General features: G+C 33.2%; 1 protein-coding gene across 1 annotated transcript in view; it reads right to left on the bottom strand.

Moving 5' to 3' along the window:
* Positions 1 to 1,651: 1,651 nt before the first annotated feature.
* LOC144580125 (uncharacterized) overlaps positions 1,652 to 25,715 on the bottom strand; it is a 78,042-nt gene continuing 53,978 nt past the window's right edge. Inside the window, exon 4 of the mRNA XM_078355191.1 lies at positions 1,652 to 8,659. Coding sequence (XP_078211317.1) covers positions 8,620 to 8,659 — 40 coding nt within the window. The 3' untranslated portion in view covers positions 1,652 to 8,619. The remainder of the gene's footprint in view (positions 8,660 to 25,715) is intronic.

Raw genomic sequence — 25,715 nt, 5'->3', positions numbered from 1 at the left:
TATTATGGATATATAATAGTACATTTATGAGGTACATGTAACATCTTGATACAGGCACAGAATTTTTAAATAGTTGTTACTGTGACATTATCTGGTATGTTTTCCTCTTTATTTGTCCTTTTTGAGATTCATAGTACCTTTTGAAAAAGTATAAAGAATTTTCATCAATTCTGAATCTGTCTTACCTATTATGTATTAAAATGTGTCTTGCATCCTTTTGTCTGAGTCCTATTTCTTTGATTCCAATTAAATGTCCCATTAATCTTACCCCTTTCTTTTGTCTAAATTCTTGTTTCTCTTTGACCACTCTGGATTTTTTTTCCAGATCTATGTACCAGTTCCTCATTTGTATCTCAATCTGTGTCTTACATGTTATTAAACCATAATTAAATTCTTAATTTTATGTTTTTATTATAGAATTATCTCATTATGTTGGACAATTTTTCTATTTTCTTATCAGAAATTTTGGTCCAAATCATCTAGATCACCATTGCTAAATTTGGAAGACCGAAATGATTTTAAACTACTAATAATTTATATGTTATAACTATATTTTCTAGCTATATAAATGATTCAGCTGACCTCTTACTCTTCTTTAAGTTTCATTCATATCTCAGTGACTGTAATTTAAACTCACAAATAGACAGTGAGGGAGAAAATGCTGAGGAAAAGACTTGTTAATCCAGTTTATTTTTTATAGGTTTAACAAATAGTGCAATCTAATTTTTATATCAATTTCTTATATACTGGATGACTGTGGGAGCGTGTTCTTGGTTTCAACCAACTGGAGACTTAACAGAAAAAGAACTGCTTTCCTCCTCCTTACAGTTCTATAATAAGACATTATTCTGTCGTGAATATTTTAACAAGCGTCTATCCTCTAATGAGCCAGGTAGCCTTCCTAAGAAATAATTCATCCTGTACAAAGTGGCAAACATTATTTGTGGAATCTTAATTGATAGAGGTGAATTTTACATTTTTTTGAGAAGTTACTTATTAAGTTATTCTTTAAAAAATTTACAGTGATCTGTCCAATTTTTCTTTTACATATATGACTAAAATTATTGTTAATGAAATCCCATTTAAATTATGTGGATGAGCCCCTCTCTGTAAATCTAGAAACAGTGCTGTATATGAGTTATTTAAATAAGGAATTGACCTTCCACTATACTCAGGATAGATGGAATGATAATCACAAGGGAAAGAAGGTATTAGGCCTACAAACAAACATTAGAAGAGACCCATTAAGATAAGTCAAATTCATTGATTAACTTCGCAATTTATTTTGGAACTGCTAGGCATTAGGGACTAATAAGTCAAAAGAGAGAAAAAGGAGTGAAATCCTGACTCTGGGAGTTAAGTAATATTTAGAGGTTGTACAGGATCACTAGTTTTCAATCTTTTTTTTTTTTTTTTTAAGGACTGCTTTATACTAAAAGATGTTTGAATTTTCACCCTTATTAATATTTTTATATTAATTCAGCTTCTGGCTTAATTAAAAGTTTAGTAAAAGGTATTAACATTATATATATATATAAAACAAAATGCTAAAATAAAGGATACACTTCTACATTTTCATGAATTAAATTGGAAAGGAGAGCAACAGACATTACAAAATTGGTAAGCTAAAAAGATAGAACAGAGATGGAGAGTCCTTATAATTTAACAAGATACAAAGTTTTAAAAAGTATAAAACTTTTCATTAAGTATCATATTATAATACTTAATGAAAAAGTAACTTAGAAGCAGAAATATAAAGCAATAAGCACTCGTGGTGGTTCTCACACTAAAGGAGTATCTTGACAGTTAATGCTAATGCAACTTAAATGGAAATAAAGATATAGATAATGAAGCCAATATGATTCTACTCTCTTGATTAGAATAACTAGAAGAATAGTTTTTAATTTTGAAATTTTTATTTTAAGAAAATCATGAGTCATATTGTTTCCACGCGAATTTGATCTGGATGACAAGAAGACTAGAAAATGAATCATATCATATAAGGAATTTTAGGAAGAAGCGGGCATTTTTGCCTGAATAAAACATAAGTATTTGAAGGTCTCCTGTGCAGAACAGGGGTCTGGGATTATTATAATGAAGACGATACTGACAAGGCTGTCTAAAAATGAAATGACTTATTTCTGCCACTCAAGTTCAAGAAGAAGCTGAAGGAACTTTAGAAATAACTTTAAAGAGGAGAGTCCACTACCTGATGAGTTACTGAAACAGAAAACTAGGTAAAAACTAGGTAACCTTAAAGGTTCCTTCTAATTAAGACTCTCCCTAACTCTGTGAAAACAATCTAGTAAATTCACTGTTGTCTTCATAAACTATATTCTCATTTGCTAAGGAATGTTTGCATTTATTGTACCCTTTGTGTTTTGCACAGTCTTTATATAACTTTTCATATCTTTATAAATGTCTGATTTATGGCTCATATTTTCAGTCATAGTCTAAATTAATGTTACTTTAATGGCTTTATATTAGAATCAGCTTTTCTCTTTTTTTTTTTTTTTCAAAACTGATCCTCTGAAACTTCTCCAAGCTAACAACCACCCTTAGCTCAGAGGAAGTGGAGACACCGTTGTAAATTTCAGCTTGTGTTAGTTTCACAGAGCTCACATAACAAATTTTCACTAATCTGGTGGCTTTAAACAACAGAAATGCTTGGGAGGCAGAAGTGGGGGAATCACTTGAGGCCAAGAGTTTGAGACCAGCCTGGCCAATATGGTCAAAGCCTGACTCTACTACACACACACACACACACACACACTCTCACTCACTCTCTCTCTCTCTCTCTCTCTCTCTCTCTCTCTCTGGTGGTAGAGGTTGAGAATCAGGATATTGAAGCAAGAATTGCTTGAACTCAGAAAGCGGAGGTTGAAGTGAGTCACAACTGCACCACTGCACTTCAGTTGCACTTTAGTGACTCTATCTAAAAAAAAAGGAAAGAAAAACAAATAAAAACAGAAATATGTTCTAGAGACCAGAAGTCTGAATTCAAGCTGTCAGTAGGGTCACGCTCCCTCAGAAAACTCTAGGGCAGTTATCACTACCTGCCTCTCTGGCTTCTGGTGGCCACAGGTGTGCCTCTGCTTGCCGAAGCTTAGCCCCAATCTTTACTTGTCTTCTCATTGCCTTCCGTTCCCTTAACAGTCCCCATCTGCACTCTTCCATCTCTCTTTTTTTTTTAATTGCATTTTAGGTTTTCGGGTACATGCGAAGAACATGCAAGATAGTTGCACAGGTACACACGTGGCAGTGTGATTTACTGCCTTCCTCCCCTTCACCTATATCTGGCACCGATATCTTCTGTCTCTTAGAAGGATACTCATTAGATTTATGGTCCACACTAATTCATGAGGACTTTATCTCAATCTTTTCCTTAAGTGCATCTGTAAAGGTCCTATTGCAAAATAAAGTCATTTTCTGAGGTTCTGGGTAAAGATGAATTTTGAGAAGCACTATTCAATCCACTGCTCTACTGAGACAGGAGACAAAACACGCTTCGCATTTCAGCAGGGACTCCCACTTTACTCTGTCCTCTGATGAGATGGATATTAAGTATCTTTACTAAAGAACCAATATAAGACTTGTAATTCACTTTTCGTGAAGCAGCAGCAGAGAGTTTGCACTGTTTAAACATGGTCATGTTTCTTCTATTGATTTTTTTTTTTTGCAATGACATAATGAACTTAATTTCAGAAAATATGTTTTAAAGGTTATCAAAATAATTCTTATGTATGTGATTTAAAGGTAAACCATGTAAAGCATTAAAAGTAAAGGATCTTTATGACTCACAAAATGGTACTTATGTAAGAAATGTTTCTACAGTCTGTTAACAGAACACTGATTTTCCACCCTGGATGATCCAATTTTAGCTTATCAATCCCAGAAGCTAAAAAAAATATTGAATTTCAGACAAAGTGCAGAGATATATCAGATCAGTTATACAATGAAGGTGCTTTTAGCAAATTACAAATCAAATTAAAATTTGTCTTTAACCCTGCCACTGGTATGTATCACGAGCTCCTTAAATATTTTTACCATAGGAAGAAAATGGTGATCTAATCATCAGTTGATTTGCAGAAGCCACATGTGACATGTACAGATAGTTACTGGTGACTATTGTATTATTTTTATTTTTAATTATTTGTCACTCATTTACAGAAAACTAAGTAATTGCATTTTACAGCTGTATTTTTTCAGAAATTCTTCAACTGGCAAAAATTTTACCTCTGATTATTTATGCATTCAATGTGTCTTTGGGGATTTTTAGACTGTAGTCTTCCGTTAAGCTCTTTGAATAGATAATATTCTAATAGTTATAATAATCATAATACATGTCTCAAAAAGTTAATTTAGGAAATACACAAATAACAGAGCCTGTTTCTAAGCTGGGAATCAATAGTAAACCAGAAACTGAAATAAAGTCATATTAACTATGCATTCAGAATAAATGGGACACCAGAGTCCAGTTTTGTGCTGCTAATTGCCATCTTTTGAAGAATAAATGGGCTGTGAGGTGGTGGGTTTGGTTTGTGGTGATGGGGGGTGGCCATGAACGTGTGCACTGTGACCATTTCCTGGAAAATAGCCAGTGAAGCCTTCTATAAATATGGTGTGATTTATATACCCTGCCCTGCAAAGGATCATTCTTAAACTTGAATATTTTAGTCAATGTTGGGATATATATTTGTCTACATGCTACCTTCTTTTTCTTCCATTTCGAAGGTAGGAGGCAAAGGATGAGGGATGTTATTTTCTTTTCCATGGTTTTACACATGATATGTGAAGAGAGCACTAGTTGATATTGTGATTCTTTTGGTGCACTCTTACAACCAAGTCTTACAGTAAAATCAGGACCAAGTAAATTTTGACCTTTTAGGAAATCAATGATATGTGGAATATTTCAGAAACAGAATATTAAGTGCCAGTGAGAAAGCCTAGGGATTGCAAATTTAGCCCTTGATTTATGAAGTTGAAACTTAAATAAGACTAAAAATTATTTTATTTCTGCTTTTTAATTTCTCTCTATATCTATGGAGAAATGAAAAATGGCAGCACATTAACTGCCTTTTAATTACTTTCTGATACCCTGATGAAGCATGATAATTTAAAAACTCTTGCTTAACATCAGCTTGTAGACTAAGATCATTAAATATTGTGTCACAACATCGGAGTACTATTATTTTATGCTCCTGGTTTATTGCATTAAAGCTTTTTCTTAATGAGCCCCTAATAACCTTCAGGCTGCCCTGCCCTTCTTCTGAAACTAATGAGAGGAGAGCCAGTTAGAATATTAATAGGCCTAGTCCCAATATATAATACAATTTTGAAATGTTTATTTCTGCTGAATGTCTGAGATTGGATGTACTGGCTGACAGTTATTCCCCAGAATAGATTTACAGACACCTGCAAGGGTCACCTCTAGCCAGAGCATTTGTGCCCGTGTTTTTCTTGACAAATCATAGTTGTGTATATTTATGGGGTACAGTGTGATATTTTGGTATGTGTGTACAATGTGACATTATTAAATCAAGCCAATTAACATATCCAGTACCTCACTCACCTCTCATTTTTTATGGTGAGACACTTGAGAAATGTACTTAATGTGTTACTCCCCTTCCACTGAGTGTGCAGCACAGACAACTGCCCTGTGACCCAGGCTTTAGCCCGTCTTGCTTTTCTGTATTACTTAAATAGAAAGAAAATAAACATTTTTCTTCAGTCAAGCAGAGTTTATAGACACAAATTGCTGATGAATAAAATAGCTTGAGGTTGTTACATGTTAGAAAGAATGCACATTTCATGCAGAAACATTGAGAAAAAATTTAAACATTATTGATTCTTAACTAATCTTCCAGTTTGTGATATCCATGAAATTATTAAATAGGAGTATAACAAAAACACATTATTTTGTTAATGACAGGTCTTTAGAAAAGCAGCTAGAGCATTAACTGATGTCAAAGACAAAATAAAAGAATCCACAAAAAATTAGAAGATTGAACTTTGCAAATTGTCTAACACAGTACACAAGTGTAGCAGCAGGGCTTCTATATTTTAATGGATGAAAAATTAACAGATTACCTCGAAAGAAGATGCTTTGCTAATTCTCACATTATCACATATCTCACATTTGCTAATTCTTCACGTTATAGTGAAGAATTCAGCAATTTATTTAAATTTTAAAGTGGTTTCAAATTCACTACATTAAATAAAAATCTCACATGCCTGTAATCCCAGCACTTCGGGAGGCCAAGGTGGGTGGATCACGAGGTCACGAGTTCAAGACCAGCCTGACCAAAATGGTGAAACCCCATCTCTACTAAAAATATAACAATTAGCCGGGCATGGTGACGCACACCTGTAGTCCCAGATAGTTGGGAGGCTGAGGCAGGAGAATCACCTGAACCCGGGAGGTGGAGGCTGCAGTGAGCCAAGATCATGCCACTGTACTCCAGCCTAGGCGACAGAGCAAGACTCCATCTCAAAAAATAAAAAAATCAAAAAATCCCAGAAACAAATTAGCTGTTACTATATTTTTTTTCTCCCAGATAAAAATTTATATGAAATATTCTATGTCACTTAGGCATATAAAGAAGGTTATACAAATGATGAGGGGTTTCCAAAGTAATCCTTTATATAAAGTAAATGATTAGTCCCTCTTTTCCCATAAGCTGTCTTTATCCTTGCCCACTCTCAAGCTTAATACCTCAGTGTACAGATTTTCTTATTGTGCACCAATTTTTAAGAGCAAACAGCCGCATAGCTCAATCCCAATGCAACAGTGGTTTACTGTATATTAACGACATAGAGTTCTACTGAGTACAGATTTTTTTAAAAATCCTACAGAAACATGTAGATACTCAATCAAATGGCTGTTGAAGCATTGTTTTTTCCAATATTTCTGCTCCTTCTTATTAAATCACTTTTATTTTTCTAATTCAAGGATTTACATGACTTGTTTAAATGCAGATTGTAAGCAAAGTTCTTAGATGTAGAATTCTACGTGTGTGTGAGATATACAGCATTATATAAAATAAAGCATAAAAGAGGTAAAAGCAACTAAAGCAGAGAAACAGAAAGGCTCAGTGTGGTCCATAGACAATTATCTAACAGAACCATCAATGCAATGCTATTGTTACATAAATAAAATAAGATAGAGCCTAGGTTTTATTAGAGAGAGATACATAAAATTCAAAGGTGCAGAAAACATAGCATTGATTACAAATTAGACTTTTTTTTTTTTTTTGCAATTTAAGAGGTGAAAAAAAAGTAGAATGGGGTCAATCTATCTCAGCTGGGATTGGGTGCATCCTGTGACCCTGTCCTCAAATAATCACAAAAATCCCTGAGTATTTATTTTAAAATAACTTAAACAGACTTAATAAAACTTGGGACCTATCTTATTTCATAAACAGAAAAGATTATTGGGAAGATTATCATGAAGGCAAAATATTTAACAATCTTCCCAATCACCTAAAATCAGTTGTATACAAATATAGTTTCACAAAAATATGTGCACTGTTTAAATACTGTCGAGTTATTCGCCTTATTTTTTATATTAGGCAAAGTACGAATAGATCAAATACTCTAGGAATACTTACAGTGTCATTATATATCTATTACAATAAAGTGATAAAGATTCAGTATACTGAGCCCTTTTTCTTCAGACGTTTTATTGTCACTAGTGTTTAATTTTAAAGCTTATGATAAAAAAATTTAGAGATGGGTTTCTTCACCAGTTAAAATGATATGCATGTACTTTAAAAAATTAAGAAACATAAAGTATGCCTGACACCTGACACATTCAAATATTTAGAGTTGATAAATTTATCAAGTTAGGGCAGTTCTTTTTCCTTTCAGGCTACATATAACGTAACACTTAACAATTTTTTTGCATTTAAATGTTATTTTTCAATTTATTCTCAATTTACTAAATTTACTCAAACTCTTGATTTATTCTGAGTTCACTCTGTTGGCTCTTGTATTGAAGGGTGTTATACAGCATAAGTAATAGTCACACACACACACACACTCTCTCTCTGTCTCTCTCTCTCTCTCATACAAAAAAAGGCCATATCACATTTTGAAACATGCAACCGAGCCAGGACTAGCCAAGAAGGACTTAGTATTTCCCTGCTCCTGAATAACATAACCATAAATTTCTTTGGCTTTCAGCCTCACAAGAATGCCGTCTGCTATGCTTTTTTAATTTGTCACCATTTGTGAATTCATAAATGCATTCCCTTTTCCATCTTTTCCATACCTTCAGCATGTACTAGGGATGTTACGTTAGCAGCTTCGGCAGTAGCCTCATAAACAGATCAACAATTTTTTTCTTCCTTTTTCTTGATGTATAGCATGGTCGATTCATTAACGTTGAACTTATGGGCAACAGCACTATAACTCATACACAAAGGAAACTTCTCTAGCATATGTTATATTCTCCTTAAGGCACATTGCAGTCTTCTTGTGCTTAGGAACACTAGGCAATGCTTCAGGACTATATTAGGCTGAGTAAATTATAAAGGAAAGAGGTATAATTGACTCACAGTTTTCTGTTGCTGGGAGGCCTCAGAAAACTCACAATCATGGTGGAAGGGGAAGCAAACATCATGTGCCTTCTTCACATGATGGCAGGAAGGAGAAGTGCCTAGCAAAAGGAAAAAAGTCCATTATAAAACCGTCACCATCAGATCTCATGAGAACTCACTCACTGTGAGAACAGCATGGGAAAAACCAACCCCCATGATTCAGTTATCTTCACCTGGTTTCACCGTTGACCTGTGAGGATTATTACAATTCATTCAAGGTGAGATTGGGATGGGGATACACAGCCAAACCATATCAAGCACTATGTTTGGGGGCCATTAAAAAAATAAAAAACCTAAAAGATTGTATAGATTGCAAATAAGACTTTTTTTTTCTCAATATAACAGCAGAAAGAAAATAATAATAAGGTAGTATGTGGTCTTAGCCTGTCCTGGCTGGAAAAGTGTGCATCATGTGACTCAAATACTTTGCCACCCTGCCCACAAATGATCACAAAAGCCCTTGAGCATTTATTTTGAAGTAACAAATCATAGCAAGCAGGCAACTTCTCAAATACTTAATCTACAAACATGAGGACCTACTGTATTTTGATTAGAATAGAAATCTAGGGCAAAGAATAAGGCTTAAATTCAAGTTTATTTGATCTCTACAATCAATGATATAAATTACCATCTTTTTAAAACATTGCTTTGTATAATACAGGTTTTGTAATTTTAATTAATGCAAATATTGTTTAAATAAAATAATCCAGCATTTAAGATATTTTTATATACAATTATAGTCACATGTTAACATTTAGGTTAATAAAAGCAAGAAGAAAACCTATTACATTCATTTTATTAAAAATTAATTACATTGACCAAAACACCCATTTCAGTTTACATTTCTGAGGGTGTTGACAAAGCTATACAATCAAGTGAACAGAATCACAATCAAACTACAGAAGGCTTTCAGAGAAAATTTCCTCACGCCTCTTTTTAGTCAGCGACCCCTCCACAGCTCCATCACCATCGATCTGTTTTCTGCCCATGTATTTGCCTTTTCTAGACTATCCAAAAAATGAACCCACATAGTCCACTCCTTGTCACTCTGACTCCCTTCATTTAGTGTTTTTCATTTGGGATCCATACATGATCTGGCACTTAATGTGTCATACTTTTAAACTGATAGGCAGAATTGATTGTGTGATGTACCTCAGTTTGTCATCCATCACCCAAGCGAAAGGTATTCTGAATTATAGTTTTGAGCAATCACAAGTAAGGTTTCTATAAATATTCACCTACATGCTTTTGCATAAACATAAGCTTTCATTTCACTTAGTTTGATACCTAGAAGCGAGACTGCTGGATATTTTAGTAAATGTCTATTTAACATTGTTAAGAAACTGCCGAATTTTTTCTAACGTAGCAGTACCATTTTGCATTCCCACAATCAGTGTATGAGAGTTTCACTTGCCTTTTCTAATTGCAAACATATGGTCTCTTTGGTTCGTTGTTACAGTTGTGGCGATGACTTGCTTGTTTGTTTTGAATGTTAACCATTTTATTAAGTATATAATGACATCTCATTGTGAGATTATGTTGTGTTTTCCTTAACAGCTAATGATGTTGAGGATATTTTCATATGTTCCACTCTATTACCTTTTTTTATTGGATTGTTTGTTTTTTTATTAAGATTTGGGAGTTCTTTATATATACAAGCCCTTTATTGGAAGATTGATTGCACAGTATTTCTAAGTTTCTAAGGCCTTTCTAATCATTTAACGGTACATTCCAAGAGCAGGAATTCTTACCTTGGCTTTTTTTTTTATGGTGCATGCTTTTGGTAACATATCTAAGAAATATTTGTCATACTAAAGACTACAAATGTACTTTCTTGTGTGTTCTTGTAGCAGTTTTAAAATTTTAGGTTTTATATTGAAGTTCATGTCATTTGGTGAGTTAATTTTTTTACATAATAGAAGGTGAGGATCCAGATTGTTTATTTTACTGCTTATCAATATTAAAAATTCTCAGCACCACTGTTAAAAACGTTATCTATTATTTTTTACATATACTTAGAATTTTAAAAAAGAGTATATTTCTGAACACTCTATTCTGTTCCACTCATCGAACTGTGTATATATTACACTGTTACACTGCATTGTCTTGATGACTGTAACTTTATAGAAAATCTTGAGAGTAGGTAGTATACTTCTTCTCATCTTGTACTTTATCAAAATTGTTTTGGATATTCTTGTTTTCATTTCCATATAAATTTAAGAATCGATTTGTTAATTTCAGTAAAATTCTGCTAGAATTTTAACTAGCAGAATTTATATTAATCAATATGTTAATTTATTTACAGTTGACACTGTAAAATGCTATGCATTCTAAGACACACAATTTTCCATCTTATTCATGTATCTCCTCATACTTAGGTCGTCTTTGATTACTTTCATCACTGTTTTGTAGTTTTCAACATACAGGTACTAAAAATATTGCACTCGTTTTATACTTAAATTTTTCATGCTTTCTGTTGCTTTTGAAAATTTGTACCTTAAATTTTAATTTCAATTGCTCATTGTTATAATACATTATACATACATATATGTGTGTGCGTATATATATATATATACACACACATATATACAAACCCACATATACAGTATATATGTGTAATAAATATATTTTCATGTTTATATATTATGTTTAATACTATTATGGCACCAGATTATATTATCTATCTTTTGGGTTTTGTTTTATGTCACAGCACATGTATATACATACACACATGTATATAACATGTATGTATAATGTATCATATGTCTTATGTATTACATATATACATACACATACACACATACACAGAATGTATATATATATTTGTGTGTTGACCTTGTATTCTGCAAGATTGGTAAATTTATTTGATTTAGAAGATATTTATAGATAGTTTGGTTGTTAATTCTTTGTAGATATTTGTTGCCTCTGTATATAAATAAATAAATAAATAATGTTCACACTTCATGCATTTCCTATCTTTTTCTTGACTTATTTCACTGGCTAAGATCTTCAGTAAATAATGACATCTGATACATTTACTTTCTTTCTGCTCTTAGAAGAAAACCTTTAACTAGTATGTATATTTTTATCTGCAGACATTTTTAGATCACCTGAAAAGGCTGAAGAAATTCTATTTTCTTCTCAGTTTGCTTAGATTTTTTTTAACATAAATGTTGAATTTTATTAAATTATTTTTATGCATCTATTGTGGTCATCATGTAATTTTTCTTTTTTTTTTGGTAGTGAATTAATCAATTCTTGATTACTGAAGCGGCTTTTAATGGGTAAAACCCATTGTCCATGACATACTTTTAAATATTGTTGCATTAAGTTTGAGTTTTTCATGTCTATGTTCCTGAGAAATATTGATATGTAGGTTCTACGTTTTAGAATAATTTGTTTATGGAGTTATAATAATGCTAGCCTCTTAAAATGGATGTGAAGGCATTCTCTTCTCTTCTATATTCCAGAAGAAATTCTGTACATTTGGAAATTCTGTACATTTCTTAAATGTTTAGTAGAATTCACCAGTAAAACTGTTGAGACTTGGCACTTCCCCTGTTTGGAAGTTTTTAACTACAAAAATAATTATTTAATAGATATAATACATCTTAGATTATGTATTTCTTTTAGATTGGCCCTGGAACTTGTGTTTTAAAGGATGCATTTATTTGATCCAAGTCACTAAATTTATGGGCAAAGAGCTGCTCACGACATTCCAATTTTCCCAAAGTCTGTGGGCCCTACTGTAATGTCCCCTTTTTAGTTCCTCATATTTAAAATTTCTGTTTTTCATTCTGCAGGAAGTTTAATGATTATATTAATCACATTAGTTTCCTATTGATGCCCTAAAAATTACACAATTGAGCAGTCGAAAACATCACATTTATTTTCTCACAGTTCTGATGATCAGAAGTCTAGATTGGCTTGGCTTAGACTGAGTTCTCTGTTCTGGGTTTCAAAGAGCTACTACACTCAAGGTGTCAACAAGCTGAGCTCTTTCCAGGAGGCTTTGAGAGAAAAAAAACCATTCAAGCACGTCGAGCTGGTTGGCAGAATTCAGCTCCTTGCGGTTTGCAGACTGTATCTCCATTCCCGTCTTGGCTAGCTGGAAACAGGGAGGTGACATTAGCTCCTAAGTGATTCTCTCTGGTCACTGACTTCGGCCTTTATTACACAGCCTCCAATGGTGTGCTTCATGTTTGAGTTCTCTTGATTTCTCCTGTTGCTGGATCTCTTCAACGGACTCTTCTGGCTTCATCTTTTACTTTTTGGGCTCAGGAATTAGACTGAGACCACCTGGATAATCCAGGCTGGTTTCCTTATTTCATAGTTTCCTGATTATTACCCTTAATTATAACTTGAAGTCCCTTCACAGCACTATCTAGATTAGTGACTGGCTGAATAACCAGGAACAGAAACTTGAAGGAAGGTATCTTAAGATTCTCTCCACTACACTGAATTACAAAGATCAGATTTTGGTGTAATCCACACTCTTCTTTTTCTGTTCTCAAGTTCATGTTTTTTATTCATATGAACATTATTGTATCCCTACGACTGGCCATTTGTTTCTACTACTTGTTTTAATTTGCTCTTTCTGCTCCTCTATTTTTTTTATCTCTTATTTCTTAAGGTGGTAGCACAAAGCATTGGTTTGCTATGTTTCTTCCTGCCTAATAGCAGCATTTAATGTGATAAATTACCTTCTAAACACTTAGTTTGCATATAACAAATATAAGTATGTGGTATTTTCATTTTTTTCCAGTTCAAGGTATTTCTAATTTCACATACTTTTTCTTTGTTCTTCGGCTATTCAGATGTGTGTTCTTTAACTTCCAACATATAGGCAATTTGCAGATATATTTCTGATAATTACTTCATGTTTAACACTGTTATGGCACAAGATTATTTTATGTATCTTTTGGGCTTTTGTTTTCTTTGGTGCTTTTTTTGTTTTCTGTCACAGTATATGATCTATTTTAATCACTGTTCTTTGTGTATTCTTTTGTTGGTTAAAGGTTTTATAAACATTAAATGCCTAAGGTGGACTGTTAATGGTGTTTAGTTCTTTTCTACTTTTCTGATTTCTTTCATTTATTCTATCAATAACTGAGATATGAATGTCGATATCTCAAACTGTAATTGTGGATTTGGATTGCTGGGATTTTAATTGCTATCTTTCTTTAGTTTGTACCTTGAAAAGCCCACCTGCTTTATCCCTTGTGTTTTCCAGATTCTTACATTCTTACACGTTTAGAATTTATGTGTTCATACATTAAATGATATCCTGCAAATATTTTTAAATGTACATATTGTATGTGTGTCTAAGTACAGTCAGCATAGTGTTCTTTCTGTATCCAATTATCACAGTATATGTATATTCTAGGTCTGCTGCTATACCCCATGAATGATAGCATGTAGCACTTTCTTTCTTTTTTTAATTCTGAGCCTGTGCTCTCTCAGGAAATTATGTTGAAAAATCTTCATATTTAGATTCTAATTTTAAGATCATTTCCACCATAGAGGAGGACCCAATGCTATGCCAGGCACCAGGGAACATTACCTATCTGGTATTTTATAGTTAATTAAAAAATTGTATTTTTGAACACAGATCACATAAATTTAAGCTGTAAGTACAGACAAAGGCGAGCTTTGTGCTATAATTTCTCACACACTAATTTTATCCTCCACCTTTGCTCACTGCCGTGGAAGGCTTTCTATCAATCTTCTTGGTATAAGGGCTAGAGAAAATATCTTTCAGTTTCCATCACACACCAAGGGTGTTTGCTTTTGGTGTTTCCGGTTTATTTGGAAGAGTCACCCACCTTGTAGCAGCAGTGGATTTCATGTAGTGCTCCCACTCACAACAGTCATGAAAACTAAAGTTCCAATTTGAAAGACTTAGCAAATACCGTCAAAATAAAGTCTGCTCTTCCGTAAGTTCCCGTTTCACTGTGATTGTAACTTGCTAGTTTCCTGTTTTCTCTCAAGAACTTTGATATTTTTGAAAGCTCATGTTTTATGTTTTGATTTTGGTTAGAGTGGATACACAAACATCCATGCTTCTAGAAATGGGACTTCATTCCAAGAATTTTAATTGTCCATTCTTCTTTATCTTGCTCACTGGCAAGTATATGCATTCATTAATATTTTCCAGATTCTTAGTGTTTTTCTTTTTCTTTTTTTTTTTTTGACACGGAGTTTCGCTCTTGTTTCCCAGGCTGGAGTGCAATGGCGCGATCTCGGCTCACAGCAACCTCTGCCTCCTGGGTTCAGGCAATTCTCCTGCCTCAGCCTCCTGAGTAGCTGGGATTACAGGCACGTGCCACCATGCCCAGCTTCTTACTGTTTCTTAAGGTGGTTTGCTTGAAGATATTTTCTCTGATTTCTTTGAACTCCTATGCTATAACATCCTGATATTTCTTATTATGATACTTCATAAATTCTCAGCTTCTTAGATACCATTTTACTATCTTTATTTTTACGTGATGTTAAAATATTCTCTCATAAGCTTTTAAATTTGTTTTCTTTAGAAAAAGTACAAGCAACATACAATTTTTGAGTTTTTCCCTTTTATTTATTCTAGTCCCAAACTTGAATTAAGAATATTACTGCATATAAATTCAGATTCAGAGTATTTCCCTCATTTTGATGAAAATCATACATCACAATTTTTAATATGGTATTAAATATCATCATATATTCTTATATAATATTTGTGAAATTATATTTCAATGTTATGGAAGCGTCTACTGCAAGTTACATACAACTTGTCAGTAGCCTTTGCTTACTTGCTGTAGGAGAGTTCAGCTCCCTTTAGGATTAGCACCTTGTTATCCATGGTGCAGGAATAGGTGAAAATTTTTCATTTACTCTGCATATTAATCTGTGAGATCAGTTTTCAAACACCTGCATAAATCAAATGAGGTAAATACTGTGTTAAGAGTTCATGTCTCATGCTTTCTCCCCACCCCATGCTTTTCATTCCTATTTGTTTTACTCCATAGAATTTTACCTCATTATTGCAAGGAGATTGATTTGTCATTACTTTTCTAGCTTTTGCATTAGAAGGCTTAGATTATTTTCAACCTATCTTTTTTTCATCCTGTATGTAATCAAAGCTATGATTTTAAGTTGTAGTTTGGCTGTACTGCAAAATTTGATGTTGCAAATTTGTTTTTATTTCACTCAAAGTATTTTCTAATTTATTTTCTTCCTATCAACGGATTATCTAAAAGTATTTTTGTTTAATTTCTTTTTTAGTTTCTGATACCTTTTCTTTCCTGTTTACTATATTTTGTATTATTCCAATTATTTATCTTATGTTGGGGCTTGAGGGATTTTGACTCAGTTTATGACCTATTTTGGAAAATTTCCATGTGAACTTAAGAACAGTGAGGATTCAGTGGCTGGAAAAAATGTCATACGAGCAAGTCATGCTGTTCAGATTGAGTTTTCCTTCTCGAAGATGCAGAGAGTATTAGATAACCTCATTTTTCTCAGAGGTTGTGTTTCAGTTCTTAGGTCTTTTTTTGTTTCCGTTTTGTCCCAATTCTAGGGGACACCTGCCACTCCTATTGTGTGCCATGACGCCTTCTGTAGGTCCGTTACTGTCATCTTTCTGGGTCCTGAATGAAATAAAATTGATCATGCTTTTATGCCTTGTCTGGCTTTGAACTCAAAGCCTAAGAGTTTCTGTTCAGCTGAAACTATCCATGTATGAGTAAGCCATTGCAACTGTGCAACAATGCATCTATCTCAAAATATGTTTTAAAAGATACATTTATGTTTGAAAAATATATATACACACACATAGAATATATACAATGTTTTCTGTAGGAAAATTTTTCACTGTAATAATGCAACTGAACTTGTTTTTCCCAATAATTTCATGATATAATGTTTAGCAAAATAAAATACAAAAATAATTTTTTTCTAATAACAGAATGTGTTAATCATAGAGTTTAACAACTCCTAATAATTTGTAAAACAAGGGTTTTCAATGGATGAGATTCACAGCTAACATGCAGAGATCAGACACAGAGCGTGAGTTATATCTGGCTTGTATAATTTGAATCTGTAGCAACTTCAAGCCTGCTGAGGATGTTTTCTTGTTGGAAAACTTCTTGTTTTGACATCAAGGATACTCTTAAGTTGTCATAGGGCCTAGTTTGTTGTTTCTCCCACTCTGCTTTTGCTGATTTATCTTCCCCTACCCAGCCATTTCTAGTTGGAATTACTCAGGATTGGATGTTAAGGGATCTGATCTCTTCTGACATAAGCACTGTACCCATTCACAAAAATGCAATTATCACCTCTACTTAACCATGTCATTACTTTTATTTCTAATTCCTATTTTTCCATTGAGTACTACCCATTTACCTAACAGTCTAACTAAAATGTTACACGTGTCCAAGGGTCAAATCTAACACATAAAAAACTCAAACTGACCACTTCCCTTCCTCTTTCCCTTAACTGTTATATTTCTCTCATTATGTGGCCAAATTAATCCATTTTTGCAAGCCACAGAACTAGCAATAACCCATGACATGTCTATCCCCTTTACCCACAATAGTTAACTTATTAACTATTGTGAGTTAAAAGCAGTGAGTCCTCTCTGCTTTTCTTCCTCGACATTGATCAGATCTAATCGCTTCTTTCTCTCTGTCACCTAGTTCAAACTTACAGTTCCCATGGGGACGTTTACAACACCCTTCTCAGCGTTTTCATCTGCGTTCATTCTACCATCTGCTCTTGACACAGCAGGTCCAGTTACCTTTCTCCCACCCTCAACCTCCAAAATTCGTCTGATCATACAAGATTTTCCAAGAACTTCAAATATATTAAAAGATTTTAATCATTGTTAGGACAAAAACAAATCTTTATAACACTGTTTACAAATTCTCCATCTAAATGTTAACTTCTTATTTATCGTACTTTTCATTGTTCCCTATTCCTGCCAGTCTGAACTTTTTCAGTCCTCTACCATGGAAAACTGCTTATAATTTTCACGCACACTGAAACACAATTATGTCCTCTTTAATGTGGATTCCTCAGATACATTTTAGTTAAAAATATTTTACATTAGAAAAGACTTTCTTACCCACCCTTAAAAGATCAAATCACTGATTTTATCTTCTCTTATAAAACATTATAAGTCTTCTGTTTAGCATTTATGTAAATTATAATTTTATGTATTTATTTTGAAATTATGTGAACCAGTGTATATCTTCCCCACCAGAGTATAAGCTGCTATAAATCATAACCATGTTTATTTCCTTATTATATGCATTATATCTGCATAATGACTGTTATTCAATGAGTATTTACAATCAGTCATGCATTTATTATAAAATGACTTAATGAAGGTACTTTCATGGTTCACATATGTATGGACTGAGGATATCATATTGAAGGGGTACACCCATGATTATAGGTGCTGGTGATCATGCTAAACAAAGGAAAATTCTTATCCTTTACAGCTTCATGTTAGTGGGATGAGGCAAACAAAAAGTGAACACACGAATATTAAATATCAGTCATATAAAGAAAAAATAAAGCATGGTAGGCCATTGCTGGACTCAGATTCTATTTTAAGTAGGGTGATCAAAACAAGGCCTCTTGGAGAAGATGACAATTGAGAAGATACCTAAGCAAAATGAGACAGCAAGTCACGTGGGGATCTTAGAAAGGCAGCTTATGGTTGCAAAAAGCAGGTGCAAAAATCCTGATGCTAGAGTTGCCAAATCAAATACAGAACACCCAGTTATATTTGAAATGCAGAAAAACAACATTTATTTTCGGATAAGAATGTCCCAAATATTGCACGGGGCATAATTAGACTAAAGAAGTTTACGTTGTTTTTCTGAAATTCAAATGTAACTGGGCATCCTGTTTTTTCCTTGCTCAATCTGGCAACCCCACACTGAGACAAAGTGTGAGCTTTGTGCATTTAAAATGTAGCACAGTGACTCTGAGCCTTAGAGGAATGAAAGAAAGTGGCAAAGAGGACGCTGGAGAGAGTTACAGCCCTCAGAACAGGCAGGGCCTAAAGGACAACTTTAAGGCATAATTTTAAGAGTAAGCGTGAAAGAAATCATTGAAAATTTTTTGATTTGGAGAATAGCATAGTCCCATTATTGTTTTTAAAAGAATTTATAATCGCTGCTGAATGAATAAATAATGATGATGATTACATGGAATGGTAATTAGAGAAGATTTTTAGGGAAATAAAACATCCTGAGGGAATATATAATTGGAGAGGATTTTGAGAAAGAAATTTAATGTTAGCAAAGAATGTACTGAAGATTAACCTTGTCCTAATAATTAAGTTATAAGAAAAATAAATTTATCGTAGAGGTCAGAGAGGATTATATCATAGAAACCAACTATTTACAAAGATAAGGTCAAAAATGTTAGGAAAACAATCACAGTACAGCAGTAATTTACACTGTTGAAGGATGGATTAGGTAAACTCTAGCAAAGTATGGGGATTACAAATAAGGCTAGTCCGGGTCTACGGAAGACTATGCATTGGTAATAGGCACTGTATTCACTTGCTACGTCTGTCCTAACAAAGTAGCACAACACAGGGTGGCACACACAAGAGAAGTGTATTCCCTCACCCTCTGAGCTCTGTGAGTCTAAGATTAAAAATGTTGGAAAGGCTGGTTCCCTCTGAGGCTGTGATTCTGGTGGTTTGCTGGTAATCTTTGGCATTCCTTGGCTTGTACAAGTTTTGCCCAAACCTTCACCCTGACATGGTATTCACCTCACGTCTCTATCTGTGTTCAAATTTCCCTCTTTTTTGAGGACATTAGTCATATTTGATTAGGGCCCACTCTACTGCAGTATGACTCACATGAAACGAATGTATCTGGAACACCTGTATTCCCAAATAAGGTCCCATTCTGAGGTACAAGGAATGGGATACCAGTATGTGACTTGGGGAAGGGAGTAGAACCAACCCAGAAAAGGTACTCAACATAAAATAACTAGTAAGGCATTTTATCATTGACTCTATTTTTAAACTTTATAACTGAAGCGTATACTACTATTTCTATCACATAACCTTCTTAGCACCATACATACACAATTTTAATATTTAAACATTTTCACGTAAAATTCCATGTGATCCACACATCACTTTTACGTGGTGAATACTGTTTTATAATTTTCTTCCTAAGCTGAGACTTCGAATGAGGATTTCACCCAGTGAGTGACAGTCCTTATTTCAAACTTAAACTGCCACCGTCCAAAATCCATTTACATCACTGAGTAAACAGTATAGGAGAAAGAAGTGACTCCAAGGAGCATGAAGTGCATGATGTCTTTCATTGTAAGGGTATAACAAATATGTTTGTTATAATATTTTAAAAAGTATATTTACATAATCTTAACAATACTATAATTATTTGACATTTTGCATGCCAGATTCTTTTCCTTGTATAGTTATTTTATTTCAACAAGTAATGCTTATCAATGAACTCATTTCTACTTTCCCATTTTAAGGCCAATCACCAATTTCTTTCACAGCAGTCTTAAAATTTTAGACTTTATTTCTATCCTAGCAGCTCTAGCATAGAAGAGTACTGAAGAAATCTGTCAAATATTCACACCTAGTGACAGGTAATGAACTAGTTATCACCACATCTTCCTGGTTTCACGAGAAGCCACGAATAAGGTGAGAGAAAAGGTTGACTTTCACTCTCAAAAATTCTTTTAAGTGAATCCTCTTACTGTTAATTCTATGGTGGAAGCATAAGTTCAATTGCAAGTCACTGAAAAATACCATCAGCTTAATTGACTATAGAACATTTCCATAAATCTAGCAAGTAATGAAGACGTGGATATGCCTGTTAAGGCAGACCTTCCTTTTCAGATCTGTTCCCAATGCGCAAACTCAACATAAATATGACAGTTGGCTACATTTCCTTGTCATCGTGACACAGCTAAGAAGAAGACAGATTATATTTCTTGTTGGAAAAGGAGTGGTGAGTATTTTGGATGGTAACTAAAAATATGAGACAAAAAAATAATGTGTCTACACTGGTTGTGTCTTTTGAGTTAAAGATTTAATGTAAATTTTCTGGATAGTTAAAACAACTATCTTAATATTATTTATTGAATCTATTTTATATGGATATGAATATTCTTCAAAAGTATTTGTCTATTATTTTTAAAACTGAAAATAATAGTTCCAGAATATATTTTTAAATGAAGGGACTTTATTAAGAAAACTTCAATGGATAATTATCTGGAAACAAATCTTACACGTTTTGTAAGTTGAATATTTAATACTGTAAACTTATGTAAGAAAAATATTTATAAGTAAAATATATTCTGCTTGTCTAATACAGATGTGAAAGCATCAGGGTATAATAAAATTCTTCAAGAAAAGCATCCAGAAATAAAGGAAAAATGATAATAAAAGAAGACTTCTATATAGGATGACAATATATTTTGGTTTTCCCAGAAATATAATGATTTAAACCTGTTCTCCTGGCGGTCTTTATAGTTCAGTATGTGTCTTAGATGTCTTTATTTATATTACTACTAGTAGGGTATTATTTATATTACTAATAATTATTGTACTAATCGCCTAGGAGAATTTGGTGAGGCTGACATTTTGTCCCTTTTATTTATTCGGTTCTCTCCTATAATCAAATGTATATATAGTTAATAGCATATATTCAGAATCGTATTTGACTAAATCTTATAGACAACTATATTTGCCTTCTCTTGATCTTTGAGAGGCTTAATGTAATTAACCCTTCCCTTTCAAGACATCATGCAGGAAAACAACATTTGCAAAAATGTTGAAGTAGAGAGCATGCCTTCTGTTCTCAGAGGGTGATGGGAGGTGTACGTATGCTACTGTACCTACTAGCCTTTTGGTGAACAATCAGTTATGCCATAACTCGTGACGGGTCCTGCAAAATCAATGAAGCACTAGGCCACCATGGTGGCTATATTTTTGGGAAATGACATTGTTTTACACTGAAATAAGACGTAGGCTTGAAATAGAGGATGAACAGTCTTGCCACTGAGCACATAGAGCATAATGTGAATCTTATCATAGCAATGTAGTACCATTTATTGTATGGTTGTATATTTAAAACTACTTATGTTGTTATTTGGTAACTCACTTTTCATTTTGCAACAAACCACTTAGGCCGTGCAATTGTAAAACAACAACAAAAGCAGAACGAACTATCTATTTAATAAAAAAAAAAAATTTGAGTACTGACTTTTCAATTTTTAAGAAAGTTGATGAAGAATGGGAAATAGGAAAAATTGTAGATTTTTTTGAATTATTCAGATTTGGAGAGGATTATTGTGATACTGCTTATTACATTAAACTCAAATCACTCAAATCTATTAACAAAGCACCTGGATCGAATGTTAGTAATTTTAACACATTTTTTCAGAAGGGGATAATTTAACATGAGGGACCTAGAGGGATGAACATCTATAAGAATTACTTGGAATTTTCACAAGAGAGTTGTCTTTTCTTATTTTTTTGAAAATTTTTATTAGTGTAGGAATATGATTTTATACTTTGGAGTGTAATAAAATACTAGTTTACTTATGTCATGACTGAAATTGTTTCACTTTGGGCATTGAGAGAACTTCCAGTTATCCCCTGTGTCCTTTCAAGATCCCCCCATCATTGTGAGTTCTTTTGTTGTCTGTTTTTAAGACTTCCTTAATTTCTGGCACAAGAAGATATTCCAGCCTCAACTTGCATATTTCTTGTAATCAGCTATTTCTTAAAAGTTTCCTGCTTTCTCTTCCTAGAGAATGGTATAAACAACTAAGATCCAGGTAAAAGGTGAGGATTGTCGCTACTGAAGTGTTGTATCTTCTAAGCCTCTAAGCTAACAAGGCAAAAAAAATCCTCTGATAGTTTTGTGAGAGGTCCCATGTATGTGAACACTTCTCTCTCTGCTTTTAAAATTCTCTCTCTGCTTTTGCTCAACGTAATTACAATGTGCCTTGATGTAGATATCTGTATGTTTTACTTACTTGGGGTCTTTCAGATTTATGAATCTGAATGCTCATTTCTCTCCCAAGATTTGGGAAGTATTCTGCATTACTTGTTTAAATAATATTTCTTCTGCTTTCTCTCTCTTCTCTTTTTAGACTCCTATAATATGGATCTTGTTGCAACTGGTTGTATTCCCATAATTGCCATAGGTTTTCTTCACTGTTTTTCAGCCTTTTTTCTTCTTTCTCTCTGACAGCCTAAATTCAGTTGACCTGTCTTTGAGTTCACCGATTCCATCTTCTTTCAGTCAAGTTTGCTGTTGAAGTTGCCTATTGACTTTTATTCAGTCCTTGTATTCTCAGCTCCAGGATTCTGTTTGTTCCTTTATTGAACTACATTTGTCCTTATATTTTTTCCTAATTTTATTTGCAAATCTGTCTTGCTTTATATTCCAGTAAGCTTCTTTAAGATGAATTCTTTGTCAGGAAATACATAGATATTCTTTTCCTTAGGGCTGGTTACAGGAGTTTCATTAGGCTCTGTTCTTTGTGTCGTATTTCCCTTGTTCTTCCTGATCTTTTATCCTTCTGCCAGTGCCTGCATATTTGAAGATGCAGTCATTTTTCCTAGACTTTACCAAATGACTTGCAGGGAAATACCTCTGTGGCAGTCAATGTGGCCACAGATTCTGGGGGATCTGCTGTTGGAGTCTATGTGTAGGTGGGACCTGCTGTAAGGGCCTGTGTGCAAGTGAAGTCTACTGTAATGCTTTATGGGAAGGTGGATTCTACCACCAAGTTCTGCACACTTGTTGTTGAGAGACCACACCACTTTTCTTTGTACTTAAGTTCTCCCAAGTAACTGAGTCATGTCAATTTAACCAATGCTCTGAATGAGGCAATACAGAATGGGTCTCTTGGGAAGTGCCCTGAAATACTGGAAAGCTCCACATCCACTTGTGCTATACTTTCTCCACAGGAGATATTATAGGTTAAATAAATTCTCAATGATCAACAATCCTGACTTTAAAAAAAGTAACAATGCAAGAAAAATTTTCTCACCCATTTTAATGTGGCTGTTAGTTTCCGTGCTGTGTTCCACTGTGTGTGATACTTCCCCCTTTATGGATTTCAGAGCTCTCACAAAGGCACTTAAAAAAATCTGTTGATGGTTGTCAAATCGGTATTTATGTAGGGGGATGGCCTGCCATTTGTATTTTGATTACACATTCAATAAATTAATAATAAAGAATATAGTCTCAAGTTTATTTTAAATAAATATGCATATTATACATATATGTACATAATTTTTAATTTACTAAATAACAAATGTAATCTTTCATTTTTTTTGCATCTTTCTATATTTATCTCATAAATTTTTCTGTTGTGATTCAGCTCAGATATAAACTTTTCAGAAAACTCTCTGATCCCTCAGGATTTATTAGCTCACTCTAAGTGCTCTCTTAATTCTCTAAATATATTCATAATTATTCTACATGGATAACACTTTATCATAATCTTCTCTGTATTCTAATTTGTTTCCATTGGACAGTATGGTTTTAAGAACAATGAGCCTTTATTGCTCACAAATACATTTTGTATTCTGTCACATTCAAAACCAAGTAAAAACCTTTTTGTGTGATTGACCAAATGACTGAATGGAAATCAAACAGAATACTTTCCATGTTTTTAGCATTTTTTCCTATGTAGGAGAATTTTTCTATATATAACTTTAACATTATTACTGCTGTCTAAATAATCATATAGATTTAAAGAAATCACAGGATTCATTTAATAAAATTTATGATTCATCTTCCAAACACTATTTTTATTTATTTATATATGCATATGTATAAATATGTGCATGCACACATATATATTTGCATATAAGTAAGATATAAGTAGAGATTACCTAACAGTAAGGGTGATTCCAAATTTGAGATAGTATTCAATTTGGGAAATTTTTCTATGCAGAATATTTAAAATTTTAAAAAGTATCCTTTTCTAAATTTTAGCTTGTATTTATTTGTTAGGCATGAGGTTGTATATGACTCCATTCATTGTTAATATATTCATATGGCAATATTACCAGTTCTTTAAGGGTCAAAAGTATAGGAATAAGGCTGTCTATATCAGCTTGGACTAAAAGAGGTAGACCATGGAAACCAGAATCAGGAATATGTGTATCTTAGCTTTAGTTGAACCCTTACTTAAAGGTAAGAGTTCGAAAAAATATTTTCTATCCAGCTTCTATCTTCCATAAAACATTAGAAATACTGATTACTCCTACATACACATTTTGGAACATTTTTCTCTAAAAGAGGGCAGTATTGTTGAGTAGGCTACTGCCTGTTTTAAACTGAAACAAACATAAATTGTAAAGTCAGACAAGTATGTGACTAGCTACCATCATGTATTAATGGGTATTAGTTACAATGTCTAACTCATAATTTTATTGTAAGAATGAAACAAAATGACATATTAGAGGATATAGTGCACTACATTAACATCTAGTACCTTCTCAGCTACTTACCACTTAACAGTCAATATTAAATAATTACGCATAGTGACTTAATACTAGTTTTGGTGTGTAAAATATACAAGTAATTTTTTTTCTCTAAAATTACTTGAATTATAACACTCTAAAAAGTGCTTATAAAAATTTCTGAGAGCACCACTAAAAAATTTTGGGGGACCTAGGAGTGTACATTAGAATTCCTTTGGTAACTCCTATGAATTATAGGTAATGATATTGAATGTTTACCTTTAATTGTGTATATTCTAGAAAGAAAATATATTCATGGCTTATAATAAACATTCCAATAATAATGATTATATGAAACTGCTTTAACATTCAAACACTATAATTACAGATATTTTGATGCTATAACTAAGAAAAATAACACATAGCTATATGCTCTTTCAAAAACTATTTTTATAGATGATGCAGATGCTAATTTTAATTAGTTTACAGGTTTATTTCTTAATCTAGACAATGTTACCTGATATAGTCTCTTTTGGGGGAAACAATTATGTTATTCTCTAAAACAAAATTGATACGTGTTACCATACGTTGCACAATGTAGCATGAAAGAGAAAATTTGTCTACTATTGCAAAGAAAAAGC

This window comes from Callithrix jacchus, chromosome 18 (assembly GCF_049354715.1).
Source record: "Callithrix jacchus isolate 240 chromosome 18, calJac240_pri, whole genome shotgun sequence".
NCBI lineage: Eukaryota > Metazoa > Chordata > Mammalia > Primates > Cebidae > Callithrix > Callithrix jacchus.
This window is presented reverse-complemented; position numbering and strand designations above follow the sequence as displayed.